Source organism: Puma concolor, chromosome C1 (assembly GCF_028749965.1).
Source record: "Puma concolor isolate L17-30 chromosome C1, mPumCon1.1.hap2, whole genome shotgun sequence".
Classification (NCBI taxonomy): domain Eukaryota; kingdom Metazoa; phylum Chordata; class Mammalia; order Carnivora; family Felidae; genus Puma; species Puma concolor.
The window spans coordinates 178,667,791-178,684,051 of NC_141674.1; the positions used below are offsets into that span (position 1 = coordinate 178,667,791).

The 16,261-nt window shown below is 43.4% G+C and overlaps 1 protein-coding gene across 4 annotated transcripts in view; it reads right to left on the reverse strand.

Annotated features, from left to right (window-relative positions):
- NEMP2 (nuclear envelope integral membrane protein 2) overlaps positions 1–15,765 on the reverse strand; it is a 69,078-nt gene extending 53,313 nt beyond the window's left edge. For 2 of the 4 annotated variants that reach the window (XM_086719141.1, XM_086719140.1), the window contains exons 1-4: positions 15,374–15,765; positions 5,902–6,017; positions 290–521; positions 83–155 (exon numbers count right to left, since the gene is read on the reverse strand). In XM_086719141.1, the coding sequence (XP_086575267.1) occupies positions 83–155; positions 290–521; positions 5,902–6,017; positions 15,374–15,482 (530 nt within the window). In that variant the 5' untranslated portion in view covers positions 15,483–15,765. Of the gene's footprint in view, positions 1–82; positions 156–289; positions 522–5,901; positions 6,018–15,270 lie in introns of all 4 variants that reach the window. The other 2 variants (XM_086719142.1, XM_025912601.2) reach the window with 2 other exon arrangements.
- Between the last annotated feature and the right edge of the window lie 496 nt (positions 15,766–16,261).

A 16,261-nucleotide genomic window follows, 5' to 3' on the forward strand; every position in this document is an offset into this window, starting at 1 on the left:
GTGGAAATATTTAGCATAGGGTCAAAATTGTCCTATACTCTTTTTAATTTATAAAATTAACAAAATAAAAAGGGATACTTACCTACTCAAGGTCTTTGCATAAAAGAAGAGTAAAATACCTGCTACAAACACAAGGAAGAGTTTGAAATCCACAACTGGAATAAAAAAGACACACACACACAACAAAGACTTTGTGTCAATGTAGTTGGTAAAAGAAAAGTCACTTTATTGAAATGTCACTCCAGAAAAACTAAATCCATAAAATCAAGTATAATGAAAACAGACTTACTGTTTCGATTCACACTAATTGTATAGATAAATATCTTCCTGACAGGCTTCACAGAGAAGCACATGGTCTCTCCATATGGATTGATGATTATAGTAACTTCATTAGACTCCTTTGGTGTCCAAAAATTATGAATCACACATTTGATAAAAGATAGAATGGTTTCTGGATACTGACAATTATGTCTTCCTGTGATATATGCAATATTGAGCAGACCTGAACTGGTAATTTTCACCTATAAAATAAGAACAAAGAAATCCATAAACACAGAAGTTAAAACTTCTCATAAGCTCCTTCAAATCATAAGCAGAGGAGTAAAGAGAGCCCAAGATAACTGGATAAAGAACACTCAGATATACACGATCCCAGGGATCCCAGGGATGGACCTACAGATCTGTGTTTAGGTCAAACGCACTGAGCACAGAGACTTTTGAAAGTGGTTATTTCTTCCCCTGAGTTGTAGGTGACTTAACTCCCTCCTGTAGCAAGTTGTTGTGGTCAAGGGACATGTGAAAAAGGATGACAAAAGTAATAGGTGGCAAACTATTTGGTTATAAACATGAGAACAGGAATTATGTCTCTACCATTTTCTACTGTGTTGTGAGAAAAAGCACTTCCTTCTGGATCAGCTGAGCATATGTAATTCAGGCTTCTCTCCCCATGCCTCCCGAAGAAGGACCAGAATCCAACCACAGGTCCTATTCCAGTCTCACAACAAAGTACTGGCTACAGTACCAAGCAAACAGTGACAATCCAGTGTCCATTAAAGAACAATTCTGCTGCTGCCTTTCTCCCTCTCTATTCCTCTTCTCTGTCCAAGAGTAAGGCAAGCCTGAAAAGGATAGTGAGATCACCAACTCTGAAGACACGGCATCAGGTGATATAACCCATTACCTACACTCATTTCTCCTGGACTTTAGTTCCTGGCTCACTGATGCTCTCTCTCTAATACTATTTCCTGTCATATTTCTCAGGGTTCAATGTGTTTATTATGTACGCCAAACTCGTTCCAATGCTCTGATTCTCAGCATCTTGAGCTCCTACCCTCTTATGCTTGTTCTCTGCCCCACCTCAGCTAACTACTCCCACGGCCACACCCAGGACCTTGTTCATACCAAACTACAGCCCCACTACAGGTTGTTTCATGCATCCCACTGGCTGACCACCAACTCCTACCTTTCTAGCATGCCCTGTATAGTACCTCGACCCCAGTAATATATAGTACCTCGACCCCACCATGGATCAAGCCATTTTTCCCCTGCTCCTCACCCCTTTGATGTCCTTAGCCCCTTCTTAATCCAGCTAAATTCCACGATCGATCATTACAAATCATTCTCTTGCAGGTACCCGACTCATTTGCACTGCTCTTGCTTTGTCACATCCACCTGCAAAATCCAACTCTCCACCCATTCTACTCTCGGCATTTGTACCACCCAATGGTGCTAGATAAACACATAGTAGCTTGACTTCAAGCCCCTGAGTGGGAACCTGAAGTGGGACCTGCAGCTATAGGCGATCACACCACATTCCTATCTACTCTCCACTCTCTTCAACAAAGATTTCACAGCTTTTCCTTCCTCAACACCAATACCTCCTCCCCTTCCTCACTCTCCACTGAAAATGAAAGAAGCCAGAAGAGAACATCAACAGGTTCCTATCCCCACCTCCACCCACCCGGCAGCACCTGCAGGCCCGTGCTCTGCTTCCTGCCTGTGGGGAGGAACTTTCTGCCACAGAGGAGACTTAAAGAAGATTCTCAAGGCACAGAATCAGACCCACCTCTGTCCACTCAAAGACAGCCTACCAGGGGTGCCTGGGTGGCGCAGTCGGTTAAGCGTCCGACTTCAGCCAGGTCACGATCTCGCGGTCTGTGAGTTCGAGCCCCGCGTCAGGCTCTGGGCTGATGGCTCGGAGCCTGGAGCCTGTTTCCGATTCTGTGTCTCCCTCTCTCTCTGCCCCTCCCCCGTTCATGCTCTGTCTCTCTCTGTCCCCAAAATAAATAAACATTGAAAAAAAAAATTAAAAAAAAAAAAAAAAAAAGACATCCTACCAGCACTTCGTCCCTCTCTGTTAGACCATTCCTATCAGGACACAAACATGTTGAAGCTTTTCCATTGAAAAACAAAAAAGCCACTTTCCCCTCCAGCTATCCCCTTGCTTCCCAGTGCACTCAGATTCTTTTAAAAAGTTGCCCATACCTGCAGTCTTCAGTTCTTCTCCTCTCCATTCTCTCCTTAACCCTCTTCCAATGTGTCGTTTCCAACAGGCTGTCCCTGACAAAGTCACCAGGGACCTCCATGTTGCTAAATCAAAAGGCCAGTGCATTCTCCGTCATCATATTTGATCCACCAACAGCATTTTGGCCCTGCTTGTAACACTTCTTCCCACAGCGTCCTGGACATCTTCACCTGTTGCTCCTTGTCTCTCTCTCCTCTGTTGGCCTCTTCCTCCTCCCTGACCTCTTCATTTAAGACTGACCCAGGCTCAGCCATTGGTTCTCCATCTAAACCCACTCCTTAGCACTGTCTATAAACATGCATCACTGCTTAGTTTTGAAAAAAGAAACACAGGAAAGACAGAAGCTAGTAATATTGACTACCCACAAGGGTTGGATAGGAATGATAGAGAAATGAGGGGGAGTGACACTTCTCTGAGGATACTTCTGTGTAGACCTGTGATTTTTTTTTTTTTCAACGTTTATTTATTTTTGGGACAGAGACAGAGCATGAACGGGGGAGGGGCAGAGAGAGAGGGAGACACAGAATTGGAAACAGGCTCCAGGCTCTGAGCGGTCAGCCCAGAGCCCGACGCGGGGCTCGAACTCACGGACCGCGAGATCTGACCTGGCTGAAGTCGGACGCTTAACCGACTGCGCCACCCAGGCGCTCCTTTAGACCTGTGATTTTAAACCATACTAATATTGCACATACTAAAAAATAATTATAATAAAATCAACTAGGATGGGGGAAAGCCCTTAAAAACAAAAACAAATATATTTCAAATGAAAATGGAAATGAATGAAACCAAATATATTTCAAATGAATAATATAACCATATTGAAGGAGGATGGGTGGGAATGAATTAACCTAAGTAATTTTGGAGCATAGTATTAGACTATGTACTCTTAAACTAGAGATAAAACACACTCTAAACAAACGGTGACAAATAAATAATAAATAAACAAATTACTAGCCTAGCATTAAGCAAATAAATTAATATACTGAGGATAATGAAAACCAGGTTCCCCATTATCAGAGAAGAAAGTTACAAATACGACAAGGAGAGAGATTAGAATGAACCCAGTAGTATGGGAGATATCAAAAAGCATGTTTTTTTGGTTTTGTTTTTAATTTCAGAGAGAGAGAGAGTGTGTGTGTGTGTGTGTGTGTGTGTGTGTGTGTGTGTGAGTGGGGGAGAGGGGCACAGGGAGAGGGAGAGAGAATCCCAAGCAGGCTCCATGCTTAGCACAGAACCCAATACAGGGCTCGGGTCCAAAACCCTGGGATCATGACCTGGGCTGAAATCAAGAGTTGGAAGCTCAACAAACTGAGCCACCCAGGTGCCCAGAATGCATGTTTTTTAACAGATAGAGTGACAGGGGGCCCCTGGTTGGCTCAGTTGGTTGAGCATCCAACTTTGGCTCAGGTCATGATCTCATGGTTCATGAGTTCAAGCCCCACAGTGGGCTTCGTGCTGATAGTGTGGAGCCTGCTTTGGATTCTCTCTCTCTCTTGCAAAAACACATATTAAAAAAAAATACAGTGACAGAAATAGATACATGTGCAGGTGTAGGGGTGTATATGTCTCTGTGTCTCTGTGTGTCTGCATATGACAATGGTATCCCAGCACTAATAAACACACCTAACTCTGAACGCTCCTTGAAAAAATGTAGGATTCCAGGGCTGGGTTTAGGAAATTACAAGATAAGCCTGGAGCATCCTGTTTGCCAGAGATGCTCAAATGATAGGCACAAATTAAAAGGACACATGAGATACTTTAAAAAAAATTTTTTTTAATGTTTTTATTTAATTTTTAGAGAGAGGGCGTGAGTGGAGGAGGGGCAGAGAGAGAGGGAGACACAGAATCCGAAGCAGGGTCCAGGCTCTGAGCTGTCAGCACACAGTCTGACACGGGGCTCAAACTGACAAACTGTGAGATCATGACCTGAGCCGAAGTCAGACGCTTAACTGACTGAGCCACCCAGGTGCTCCCACATGAGATACTTTGAAGGAACTCCTACTGGCCAAATCTAGGATAATTTGAATATCAAAATAAATTACGAGGTAATGGATTCTAATCCACTGAATGAATTGGCAATCTGTAATATTACATGAATATAAATAAACTGGAGAAGGAAAAAGTCTTCCTTCTTGAAGAATACTGATGAATGAGGAAAGAGTAATGGAATTAGAAAATCACCATTTGATAAAACAGCATGATGATAACTGGTTCATGCAAGCATCATCAATGGACGATAAAACTACAGGGTGAAAGGTAAGGAAAAGAGTATCTACATAGTTTCAAAGTATCCCTCAAAATACTCATTTATTACAAAGGGGAAAATGGTCACTTTCCAGTGGTAAAATTGTAAATTGACAATACCACCTTAAGCAGGTGATCAAAATGGGGTATATTATCAGTAATAGTACAAATCAACATCATATGCCTTCTGATATGCTGTCCCATCTTTTTCCCTCAGCCTAGAACACTCTTTCTTGGTATATTATCTTGGTAACTCACTAACTTCATTAAAATCTTTCTCAGGGCACCTGGGTAGCTCAGTCAGTTAAGTGTCTGACTTTGGATCAGATCATGATCTCCTGGTTCATGAGTCTGAGCCCCACGTCGGGCTCTATGCTGACAGCTCAGAGCCTAGAGCCTGTTTTGGATCCTGTGTCTCTCTCCCTCTCTGCCCCTCCTCCTCCACTTGCGCTGTCTCTCTGTGTGTCTCTCTCTCAAAAACGATTAAACATTTAAAAAAATTACAGTCTTTCTTAAATATCACCTTCTCTACAAGAACTACCCTGATCACTCTTTTTATACTGCCCCCCCACCTTCCTCATTCCGCTTACCTTACTCTACATTTTCTTTTTTCATAGCACTTACTAGTTTTATAATTTTCTTCTCTATTACATTTATGGCCTATCTCCTATCCCTAGGAGTATAAACATCACAGGAGCAGGGATCTATTTTGTTCACTGATGTATCCTAAGAGCCTATAATAGTTCCTGGCACTTAACTAGTGCTTAATAAGTATTATTAATGAAGGAAAAGTACTGGGCTATTGAGATTAACTATTATCTTGGCCATACCTAGAATCAGAGAGGGGCTTGGGATAGCAATGATTTTGGAAAGTATGTATCTGAATAGCAAGCACACTGTGCTCACTTAGAAACCGTATTTATTTGGAGTAGTTTGGGGAAGGGCTGATGAAGCGTATGAAGAGTTAATGTACCCTTCCACATATCCCTTTCCCTTGGGCCACTGGATATGATTCCCAAGCTAGCTTTCATACTGATACACAGCTCTATGTCATATAAAAGCTATTTTGTATTCTTGAAGAAGTACATTTTAATTCCCAGCTCCTCAGACATAATTTAAACATAGGCTCTTACCTGCAGAGTTGACCACATGTATTTCCACTCCATTCGGGAATTTCGATTGTAGCAGTAACAGTCTGACTCAGAAGTTTTAATTAAATCCATTTCCTTCAGAGCTTTACACCTTGGAACTGAGAGATCGAAAAGCGATTATATTTCCTAAATATTTAATTTCCCGCAATCTTATCTTTTTTTTCCCTTTTATTCACAATAATAATGCATTTTACATTCTCTAAATGAATTCTCCTACATAGTAAGTATAGTCCCTCCGTCTTTCCAACCTACAGGAGACAGACAAAAAATTAGTCTAGTGTCAGTACTCTTGTGATATATGGAAGGCACTATAAGAACACAGAAGGTGGGCAGGAGGATGGGTTAAATGGGTGGTCAGTATTAAGGAGGGCACTTGTGATGAGCACTAGGTGTTGTATGTGAGTGATGAATCACTACATTCTACACCTGAAACTAATATTACACTGTTATGTTAACGAACTGGAGTTCAAATAAAAAGTGAAAGTAAAAAAAAAAAAAAGAACTCAGAATGGGTACTTCAGTCTTGAAGTAGAGGGCAAGAATTGGTGGCAGCTTCAACACCTGCAGCTAGAGAGGTAAGCAGTAGTTACTACTTACTCTAAGGAGTATGGACTTCATGCTGAAAGCAGAGCATTGAAGGATTTTAGGTAAGCATCAAAGTCTCAGCAGGAAACTGATGACACTCAAAAGGGTTTAACTGAAGAGTTCAGTGAGGATGTGGGCAGAGTTAAGGCATTAACAATAAGGCGCTGTGAACTTCCCAGACATCAACAACAGCAGGAAGCCTTTAACATCCTTGCCTGAAATGGCAAAGGGAGGGCCCAACGTTACCAGAGCTGCTGAAGCCCAGAGGACAGTAGTGTCATGGGATGCAATCCCTGCCAAAATGTGGAACGGTGGGATGAAGGTATGACTACTTCAACCTCTCTCTCCTGCCCTCCCATCAGTGCCTCTCACTGGCCAAATGCAATGGGAAGCAGGAGGGCAAAGAAGCCCAGGTGATGCAGTCCACAGATGTCCACTTCCAGACACCGAGCAGGGAAGAGAGGGGCACAGAACGGATCTGTGAGAACAGAGAATAACCAGTTTAATAGGGAAATAACAGGTACACAGTTGTGTTTTAGAAAAAGAATTCTAAAGCAATGTGCAATTTTAGAGGTGAGGAAGACTAAAAGTAGAAGAACCACTAAGGAGGCTACTAAAGGAGTCCAAGCAAGAAACGAACTAGGTAGGAGGGAGAAAGAACAGATAAAAGACCACTTAGGACTGAAATCAACAGGCTTTGGAGATTCATTAGATGAGGGAGAGCAAGAAGATGACCTGAAAGTTCTGGTGAGTGGAAAGATGGTGAGGTCCCTCACCCAGAAAAGGAACACTGGAGAAGATGCAAGCCTGTGCAGGAAAGGGGGATAAGTTCAATTTGGGACATAACCGAGTTTTGGTTGGTGGGACTAAGTGAAAACGGATAGATCTACAACACAGGAGAAATGTGGGGACAGAAGTAGATACATATGTGTCTGCATATATAAATATATGTGCATCTGTATGTTATATACAACATATAAATAACATTTAATACAACACAACACAATCTAATATACAGAGGAAGAGAGACAGGTGCTTTATGAGAGGGTAAATGCCATATGAAAACTGTAAAGTAATGGGATTCATTTTATTCTGTGGCTGCCTCTGTATCTGAATTTAAAGTGAAGTGAGACGAAAGTCATAAATTCTTCTGGATCCAGGACAGGGTGTCTGTCACCACTACACATGTCAACAGGAAACAGGCACAGAGAATGTTATGGGCACACAGAGAAATGGGCCTCATGCCCATCCCCCAACTCCTCTAAGGAGAGTGTGGTCAGCTGCTCCATAAAAACATCAAGTGAAGTTAGAATAATCTGCTGCACCACAGTTGGGGAAGGACTAAGTAACTAGAAACTAGTCTACAATTACATCCATTCAGGGAATGATATCGAATAAGCCCACATAGGTTTGTGTCCTAACTAGAAGCATCCTAAGCATTAAGCTTAAAGGAAGTGAAGACAGACTTGGGGAGAAGATGCAGAGAATACCCACCAATGCAACTGCATGGAAGTCACAAAGCTACACAAAGCAGGAAAGTCACATGAGAACCCAGTATCTTCCAGTGTGACACTGTCAAATCATTTAATCTATACTCTTTTAAAAAAAAATTTTTTTTTAACCTTTATTTATTTTTGAGACAGAGAGAGACAGAGCATGAATGGGGGAGGGGCAGAGAGAGAGGGAGACACAGAATCGGAAGCAGGCTCCAGGCTCTGAGCCATCAGCCCAGAGCCCGACGTGGGGCTCGAACTCACAGACCGTGAGATCGTGACCTGAGCTGAAGTCGGACGCTTAACCGACTGAGCCACCCAGGCGCCCCAAATCTATACTCTTAACATTGTGAGGAAATGCACAGTTTTTTAAATATACCAACAAATTTGCAGAGTTTGAGAGTCTGAGATGGAAATACAAGAATCCAGGTGAAGAAGCAGGTCTCAAAACGGCACGTAAAGGAAGCTCTAGAAGCTCTCTGCTAAATACAAACTACTAAAAATTAAAACTGCATGCCCTGGGGGTGAGGGGGCCACTGGCTGGCTCAGTCCGTTGAGCAGCTGACTTCAGCTCAGGTCACGATTTCACTGTCTCTGAGTTCAAGCCCCATGTCAGGCTCGGTGCTGACAGCTCAGAGCCTGGAGCCTGCTTCAGATTCTGTCTCCCTCTCTCTGCCCTCCCCTGCTCATGCTCTGTCTCTCCCTCTCTCTCAAAAATAAATAAACATTTTTTAAACATTTTTAAAACATGCATCCCTCGGCACAGCCTGTTTATATACAAGACCAAAAGGGGAATGCAGAACCAGTGCTACCAACACACAAAGCAACCAACTGCTGAGGCAAATTCTTGGATATATCTGAGATGCAAATGACTCCTGGCCAAGGGCTACACAGGGGAGAAAGCACTCCTGGACATTGAAGAGCTGGCAGCTAGCTGTAGAAGAGACAATGTCAAAGGCAGTGTAGAACCTGGGAGCACCTAAGCAACTAAAACACATAAAAGCCCTCAGCTAGTGAGAACAAGCATTAGAAGGAGGGCTGTCGACTGGCCTTCTGGTATCCTATGTTCTGCCTCTACGCAGCCCTCCTGTTGGGTCTCTGAGCAGGAACAGGTCTCTACCGGGTGGCTAGAGTTGACAACTTTATACTGACAACTATATTCCTCAGTAAAAGAGGGGAATCCCTACCTATTGTTGAAATGGGAGTGCATTCCAACCAGGCAGGTAAAGGGGGTGAGGCTTAAGGTCCACAGACCCCAGCAGCCCCAGACCACTGTAAGAATGTTAACTTCCAGCCAGTTGTTTCTTCAGGGCTACTCCTAATATGACACTTGTGCTCAATGCCAGGAGCTTCTCTCTGCATCGCCTCTCCTAGTGGGCTCCACTACTTCAAGGAATCAATTCCTGTAAGAACAGTGAACTACTCTTGTTAGTAGTTTGAGGGAATATCCTGTTTCCGGGACCTGAGCTTTGCAAACAAATACTGCCTTCAAATGAGTTTGCTCCCCCTTGGTTCTAAGACTGTCTCCTTAAATCATTTGGTATCTGTAACTTTTAAGAGCAAGATGGTGCAATTTAAATACAGTGCAATGATCTGAATTTAGAAGTAAATGCTTCTCTGCTGTCCAAACCAGTCTTCTTGCACTTGGATTACTGTAATAGCCATTTAGCTGGTTTCCCTGCTTCCAGAATTGCCCCTATGACATTTCCCTACTACCGATTCTCCAATCAGCATATAGATCTTTCAAAAACATCCATCAGAGCAGATTATTTACCTGCTCAAAACCAATGACTTCTCATTGCATTCATAATAAAATCCACCGTCCCTTCCAAGGACCTAGTACTCTGACCTTCTCTCCTCCACCCCTCCCCCTCTCAGCTACTCAGGCCACACCAATCCTCCCATCCTCAAGATGCCAAACCATTTCTACCTCAAGTTTTCCTACTTGCCAATTCCTTCACCTGCAATCTGCCTTCCCCAGATTTTGGCAGAGCTTGCTCCTTCTCATAATATATGTTTGCCCAAATGTCACCTTCTCAGGAAGACCTTCTCTGACCCCACTGTCTAAAATGGCACACTCCAACCCCTTTTATCTACTTTCTCCTCACTCTGCTTTATTTTGTCTTCATGTTATTATTCGTTTATACTTTGTCTCTCCATGAAGTTAGGGACAGCAAGTTCATTACCATATCTCCAGCCTTTAAATATCAGTCTTCTGTGTGTGTGTTGTAATTCCAGAGGGTTAGTGAGTTATTTGGGCATGCATAGCCCAGACAGTGAAAGCCTGACCAATCTTTGTAAAAGTCTGGCCAGCACCAGTCAGCACAATAAAAGGAGGTACACTTTGTCCCTCCCTTTGAAGCAACATGATGTAAACAAACATCCTATCCAGTCCGTGTCATTCCCATCACGCCTACAGAACCCACAGGACCTACAGAACCTACCCTACTCCATCATCAATATACCTTAACTAGAGGGTTGAGAGCTGTAATCCTTAAGATCCCTTGGACTAGGGACTCTCTTCTTTGTCCTCACTGGTTAGAGAAGGGCAGAGAGATGCAAGAGGCAATAAGTTTTTGTTTTACTCATATATGGTACATCAGTGTATTCTACATAGGAGGCCTCCCAGTTAGAAGAGAATAACTTGCTCTGAGTTTCTCCTTGGTCCTCAACAGGATTAAGTAAAGTACAGAAGGAGGTAGGTTGCTCTGGCTATTGATTTCAATAGAAACACTACTAAAAGCATGTTGCAAAGTGTTCCCCCTGGAACAAAGTGTTCCTCCAGAGTGGCCTCTGGCTCTTGAGGTCAAGTTGATGTCGAATTTACACAATACATGAGATATGATAGATAAGGTGTTTGTATTTCATGGTGTCCACTGGCTGCCCTCATTGTTATTAACTCTCTTCTGAGATGAATTTCATTCAATCCACACAAGAACTCCGAAATACCTAAGGAAGAACATGCCTAACTTCAAGTGATTTCATGTAAACCATAAGCCATGGGCTAGCTGGGCTAAGCGTAAGATACTGTAGCAATCAAGATTGTTATCTATTGCCCAAGTGTGCACACTCTTTCTAAAATAAAAAATAAGCAAATAAATAAATAAATAAATAGAGATTGTTAAGTAGGCTGGACTACTGCCTTCCTAGAGATAACAAGATCTTCTAATCTTAGATTGTTTATAAAGGTTATCTTTCCTAGGTCTCTCCTCCCTTAAATAATCTTCTAGAGACATTTCGTTATTCAGTTTCTTCCTCCTCCATCTCCACCTAAGGGTGGAAATAGAAAACATAGCCAGCTAATCTGAACTCTATTGGCTGTTCAAGCCCTGAACTTCAAGACCTGAACTCTGTGAAGCTGCCAGATGTCTATAGGTATCATTTATTTATGTGGCCTCAGTCATGCTGGTTCATTCTGCTAGGATGGAACTTCCTGGAGGCAGATGTAGGGAAACCCAAAAATATCACCATGATACCAACAAAATCCCTTCACAATATAATCAAGAAAACAAAAGGGAATTTCTGGGGCTTCATAAAAACTTAATAATAATCATTCATCTGATCAGAAGAGAACAATACCTGCCTAGGCCTGAGGCTGAAATATGCTTCCACCCTAGAAGGTGCCCCATAACCTGGGTATTCACATCCTCACACCTGATTCCAGATGCAGAGAAAGTTCTGGAAGTGTGGGCTATCCCAGCTCTGCCTCATCTCCTAAGCACTTAGGGAGTATCTACAGGGCCAGCCCAGCATGCCATCATCACAATGCCTACCCCAGCAAGTCTGCAACTCTAAGTCGCAAAATGACCATTGCCTTTTGTAACTCTATGCAGTCCTCAGCAGGTTCTCTTGATTCTGCAATAAACCTGACTTCCGTAGAATATATTTCTGGACAATTGTGCCCAAACGGCTAAGACAAAGCGCAGTTATTTACATTACCAAAGGATCTGAGTCAGGGTTACCTTACCCAATGAGATTCCTTAGTTCATTTTATTTTTTATTTAAAAAAATTTTTTTGATGTTTATGAGAGAGAAAGGGAGAGAGACAGAGCACGAGCTGGGGAGGGCAGAGAGAGAGGGAGACACAGAATCCGAAGCAGCTCCAGGCTCTGAGCTGTCAGCACAGAGCCCGACGCAGGGCTCGAACTCACAGACCACAAGATCACGACCTGAGCCGAAGTTGGAGGCTCAACAGACTGAGCCACCCAGGTGCCCCCTTAGTTCATTTTAAATACCACTCAATTTAGGGGCGCCTGGGTCATTCAGTCCGTTAAGTGTCAGACTCTTGGTTTCGGCTCAGGTCATGATCTCACAGTTCCTGAGATGGAGGTTCTATGTCATGACAGCTCCCTCTCTCTCTCTGCCCCTCTCCTGCCAGTGTGGGTGCTCATACATGTGTGCTCGCTTGCTCTCTCAAAATAAATAAATATTAAAAAAATGTTTTAAAAAGTGCCAATTTATAAATATTCAATGAATCTAATTTTAACATTACATAGCTTATATAAAAAAGGGACAGATGGGTATCACCTGCTTTAACTAATAAATTACATTTAAAATTACTCCTTTGTACTACTTTTGTCATTTTTTAGTTTTCCTAATGTAAAAGGATATATTTAAGTTAAAGAATTTAGTCATATGTAAGGTAAAAATATTCAGTCAAAACTTCAGAAAAGGGCAGGTAGTACTTAAACCTACTTATAGCATGTGCTAAAAATAAAAAGCACAAACACTCCTCAAATCCTAGCAGATCTTAAACAACCTCCAACATAAAAATATTTCAGCAACGTTCTTCAAAAATTTAACCTTACATGGCCCTCATATGGGAAATAAATATCTTCAGATGAAACTATAATATAAAATCACTTATTAAATTAGACTGCCATTTTCTCCATCTGGCCTATCACTGCTTTTCTTTTGGGACAAAGAAGGGGAGGTAGAAGAATAGGAAAAACAAAAAGGAAAACCAACAAAACGTAGCTCCTGAAAGGTCAAAGGAAGAAGGACTTTTCTGGGTATTATTTTATAAATTCCTAGTTTCAAAGGAGTTACCATGGAGCACCAAAGTTACAAAGTTAACTTTCCTATTCTAGTAAACCCTAGTTTTTTTTAACCGGACTTGAATATCAATCTGGATTTTTATTTCTCCAAGAATGTGCATAGAGAATGAATCTGAAATTAGCACATGCTGATGTACATTCAGGCTAATTTTAACTTCGAGTACTGATTTTTCTTCTCCATAGAGAAGAACCTTGAAAGCTGTAGTTTCAAGTGGCCTATTGCTATATAGTTCAAGCCTGGGAATTCAACCCAGTGGCCTGAACTTTATCATAGGACATGTGGTCTCTAGGGCCCTCTCCCACTCGCTGCAAACTATGAATAACTCTTCCTTTCAGCCAGACAACTATCTGCTTCTCCTGTGTCATTTGCCTCTGACTTTCATCCAAATAGGGTGACAGAAAGCTGGCCTCGCTCTAAATGTTCTCTATTGTACGGAAGGGTGTGTACATTCAAGACAGAATTTTACAACAGTAAGTATCATCTAATCCAAGCTTCTCATGTTATAGATGGGCCCTATTTCATGAAACGAAGTACCAGCTGTTTGATCGCAGGGATACTCATAAAACCACTTTTGGAGCAACAATGTTCCTTAGACCTAGTCTAGTCCAGAGGTTCCAATGTGGTGTCTTTAGAACCTTCACAGGATCCAGGATGCTCCATAGCCTCTGCTGTATAGTATATCTGGAATGGCAAGTGTTACTATAAGGCTATGTAAATTGCCATTTTTCTTAGCTGTGGGCTAGAATTCTATCAACTCAGTGGGCATCCTGCATGTCTTGGGCAGAACAGTAGCTCTGATAAGCATTTACGTGGGTCTTTGGCTAACAAAATAGAAGGAAGAATAGTTAATACTAAATGTAATAGAAATATGAGAAATATTGGGTTGACTGAAGCAAATAAAAAAGTGAGGAAAATATTGGAAGCCATTCAGCAACAGAAGAACTTTATTTTACTCATGAGAAAACCATTGTCCATAAAGATTATGTGCCTGGACCAAAGTAAATTCTGCAAGTGAGTGGGGAAATGTAATGAATAACTAGAACTCAAGGTTCTGGGTGTTGGTCCAAGGCTACTTACAATTTTCTGGCTGCTGCTATGCTCAGAAACCCTCCCTCTTAGACACATCTGTCATTTATTTTTTCATCAGTATATAGACTGGTTACATTTCTTACTCCTAAAGCCTGACTTTCCTCATCTGTAAAATGGGTATGTAAATGGTACTTAAGCCCATAGGGTTACTGTGGGTATTAAAAAAGATTATGCATTTAAAGCACTTTGAACACATAGGAAGCACTCAAGGAATGTCCATTCAATGAAAACTGGTACGGAACAGTTCCCCAAGTGTTTAACGCACTGCAAGATTCCCATGAGTTGGCAGCTCTGGCAGAATCGGAAAACTGTCTTCATCCTTAGACAAAGAACCTTGATCTCGTTGGAGGGGCTAAAGGATCACACTTGGGTAACCCCCTTGCAAACAGCGGTTACCAATGAGAGGAGGAGAAGCTGGTGGACAGAAATTCCAGGAAATCTTTTAAAGGATTTTACGCGAGGAGTGGGGATGAGCTAGAAATGTTAAGCTCATAGCATATTACTAGAAGTTCTGGAGTCGGAACTCGTGACCTCCCTTCCGTGCCAGGATCTTGAGAGCACTCCACAGATAGCCCTTAACAACAATATGAGGAGCTACCATCTCTTGTTTCCTACGTAACATCGTGCACACTTTAAACATCACAACAATCCCGTCAGACAGGATCTGCTTTACATGTGACCAGTAGCGTGCCTTGCTCAAGGTCGCAGAGCTAGTCAGAGGCAGGGGAATTTCGGTCTAATTCTAAAGCTAAAGCTCTTCTATTGAGTCCAAAGTAATAGCTATATAGAGAAATACTGAGGTTTTCAACACAAATGGATGTACTATACAAAAGTCTTGTGTTGAGAGTCGGGAGACTAGCTAGGGTCAGCTGTGCCAGTGACAAGCTGTGTGACCTCAGACAAATCAAAACATCTCGGAGCTTTGGTTGCTGCTTCGTAAACGAGGAAACTGGGCTAGACTGAGCTTGGCGGTTGCTTCTACTCCTAAAATCATAAAAGTGTCCAAGTGACAGCAAGAAGACCAGGGAAACCCAAGCAGGCGATAAGGGATGTTGGGCCTGCCGCCGGCCACGCCCGGCGAGCCTTAGGGGACGAGAAAGCGCCCACCGGGCTGCCTGAGCCTTACCGCCGCCGCCGAGGGCAGGGAGAGCGCCCTCGAGCCGCCAAGGCCTACGAACCGAGGAGTCCGGGAGCGCGCGTGCGCGCCGGCCGCCAGTGCCCGCGGTTACCTGCCAACGCCGCCGCCGCCTCCTCCTCTCCGCGCACCGCGCCAGCGGGCGGCGCGGACAAGGGCTGCAGCCAGATTAGCAGCCACCACCGCCCCAGGGGCGGCCGCATCCCGCCCCGGGACCAGCTCCGCGCCCCCGTTCGGCCGATAGTAGCAGCAATGGCGCAAGGCCTACGAGGAGGCTGAGCAGGGCGGCGAGACCCGTACGCGGGAAGGGCGGAGGCCCCGCCTTTCCAGGGCTGAGGAGTTAGCTCTGGGCTGCGGGCGACGGCTGGTCGAGGCCTGGGGGCTCCCTGTAGCCCTCTTCGGGCCCCTACCGGCCTCGGGGCTTCCGGGCCTCGTCTTCCCCTGAGGCGGTTGGGCCGTGGCCCAGTCCCGTCGGTCCCTGCGCCAGGGTGGAAACGGCGGCGGGGGGAGGGGTGGGAGCTCCTCTGTGAATTTTGCCTGAAACTTCCCTGACCGGTGACCTGCGGAGTTTTAGGTCTCAGTTCTCAGAGGTCTGCTGAGCGATGCGTCTTGAAGGGCCCTTCAGGAACAACTCCCCCGCCCCCCCACACCTTTTTTTTTTTTTTTTTTTAACAAATCAAAGTTTATTTTTCCTTTTTTTTCCTCCCATTTTCCTTTGTGTATGTAACAATAACAAACTGGCAATATGGTTGCTTAAGTACCGCTTATATGTCCAAGCTTATCAACACACCACACTTCAGTATAAAGAGGGTGTAAAATGGTCCCTCACCAATACAGCACGTCTTAAATAGCTTGCATTTAAAAAAAGAAAAAGAAAACTGATTGATGGATGCCACAGGGAGGGGGTGGGGAAAGGCGGGCAAAATGCGCAAACAGTTCAAAAAAATACAAACTTACAATTATAAATAAGTTCTGGTGACGA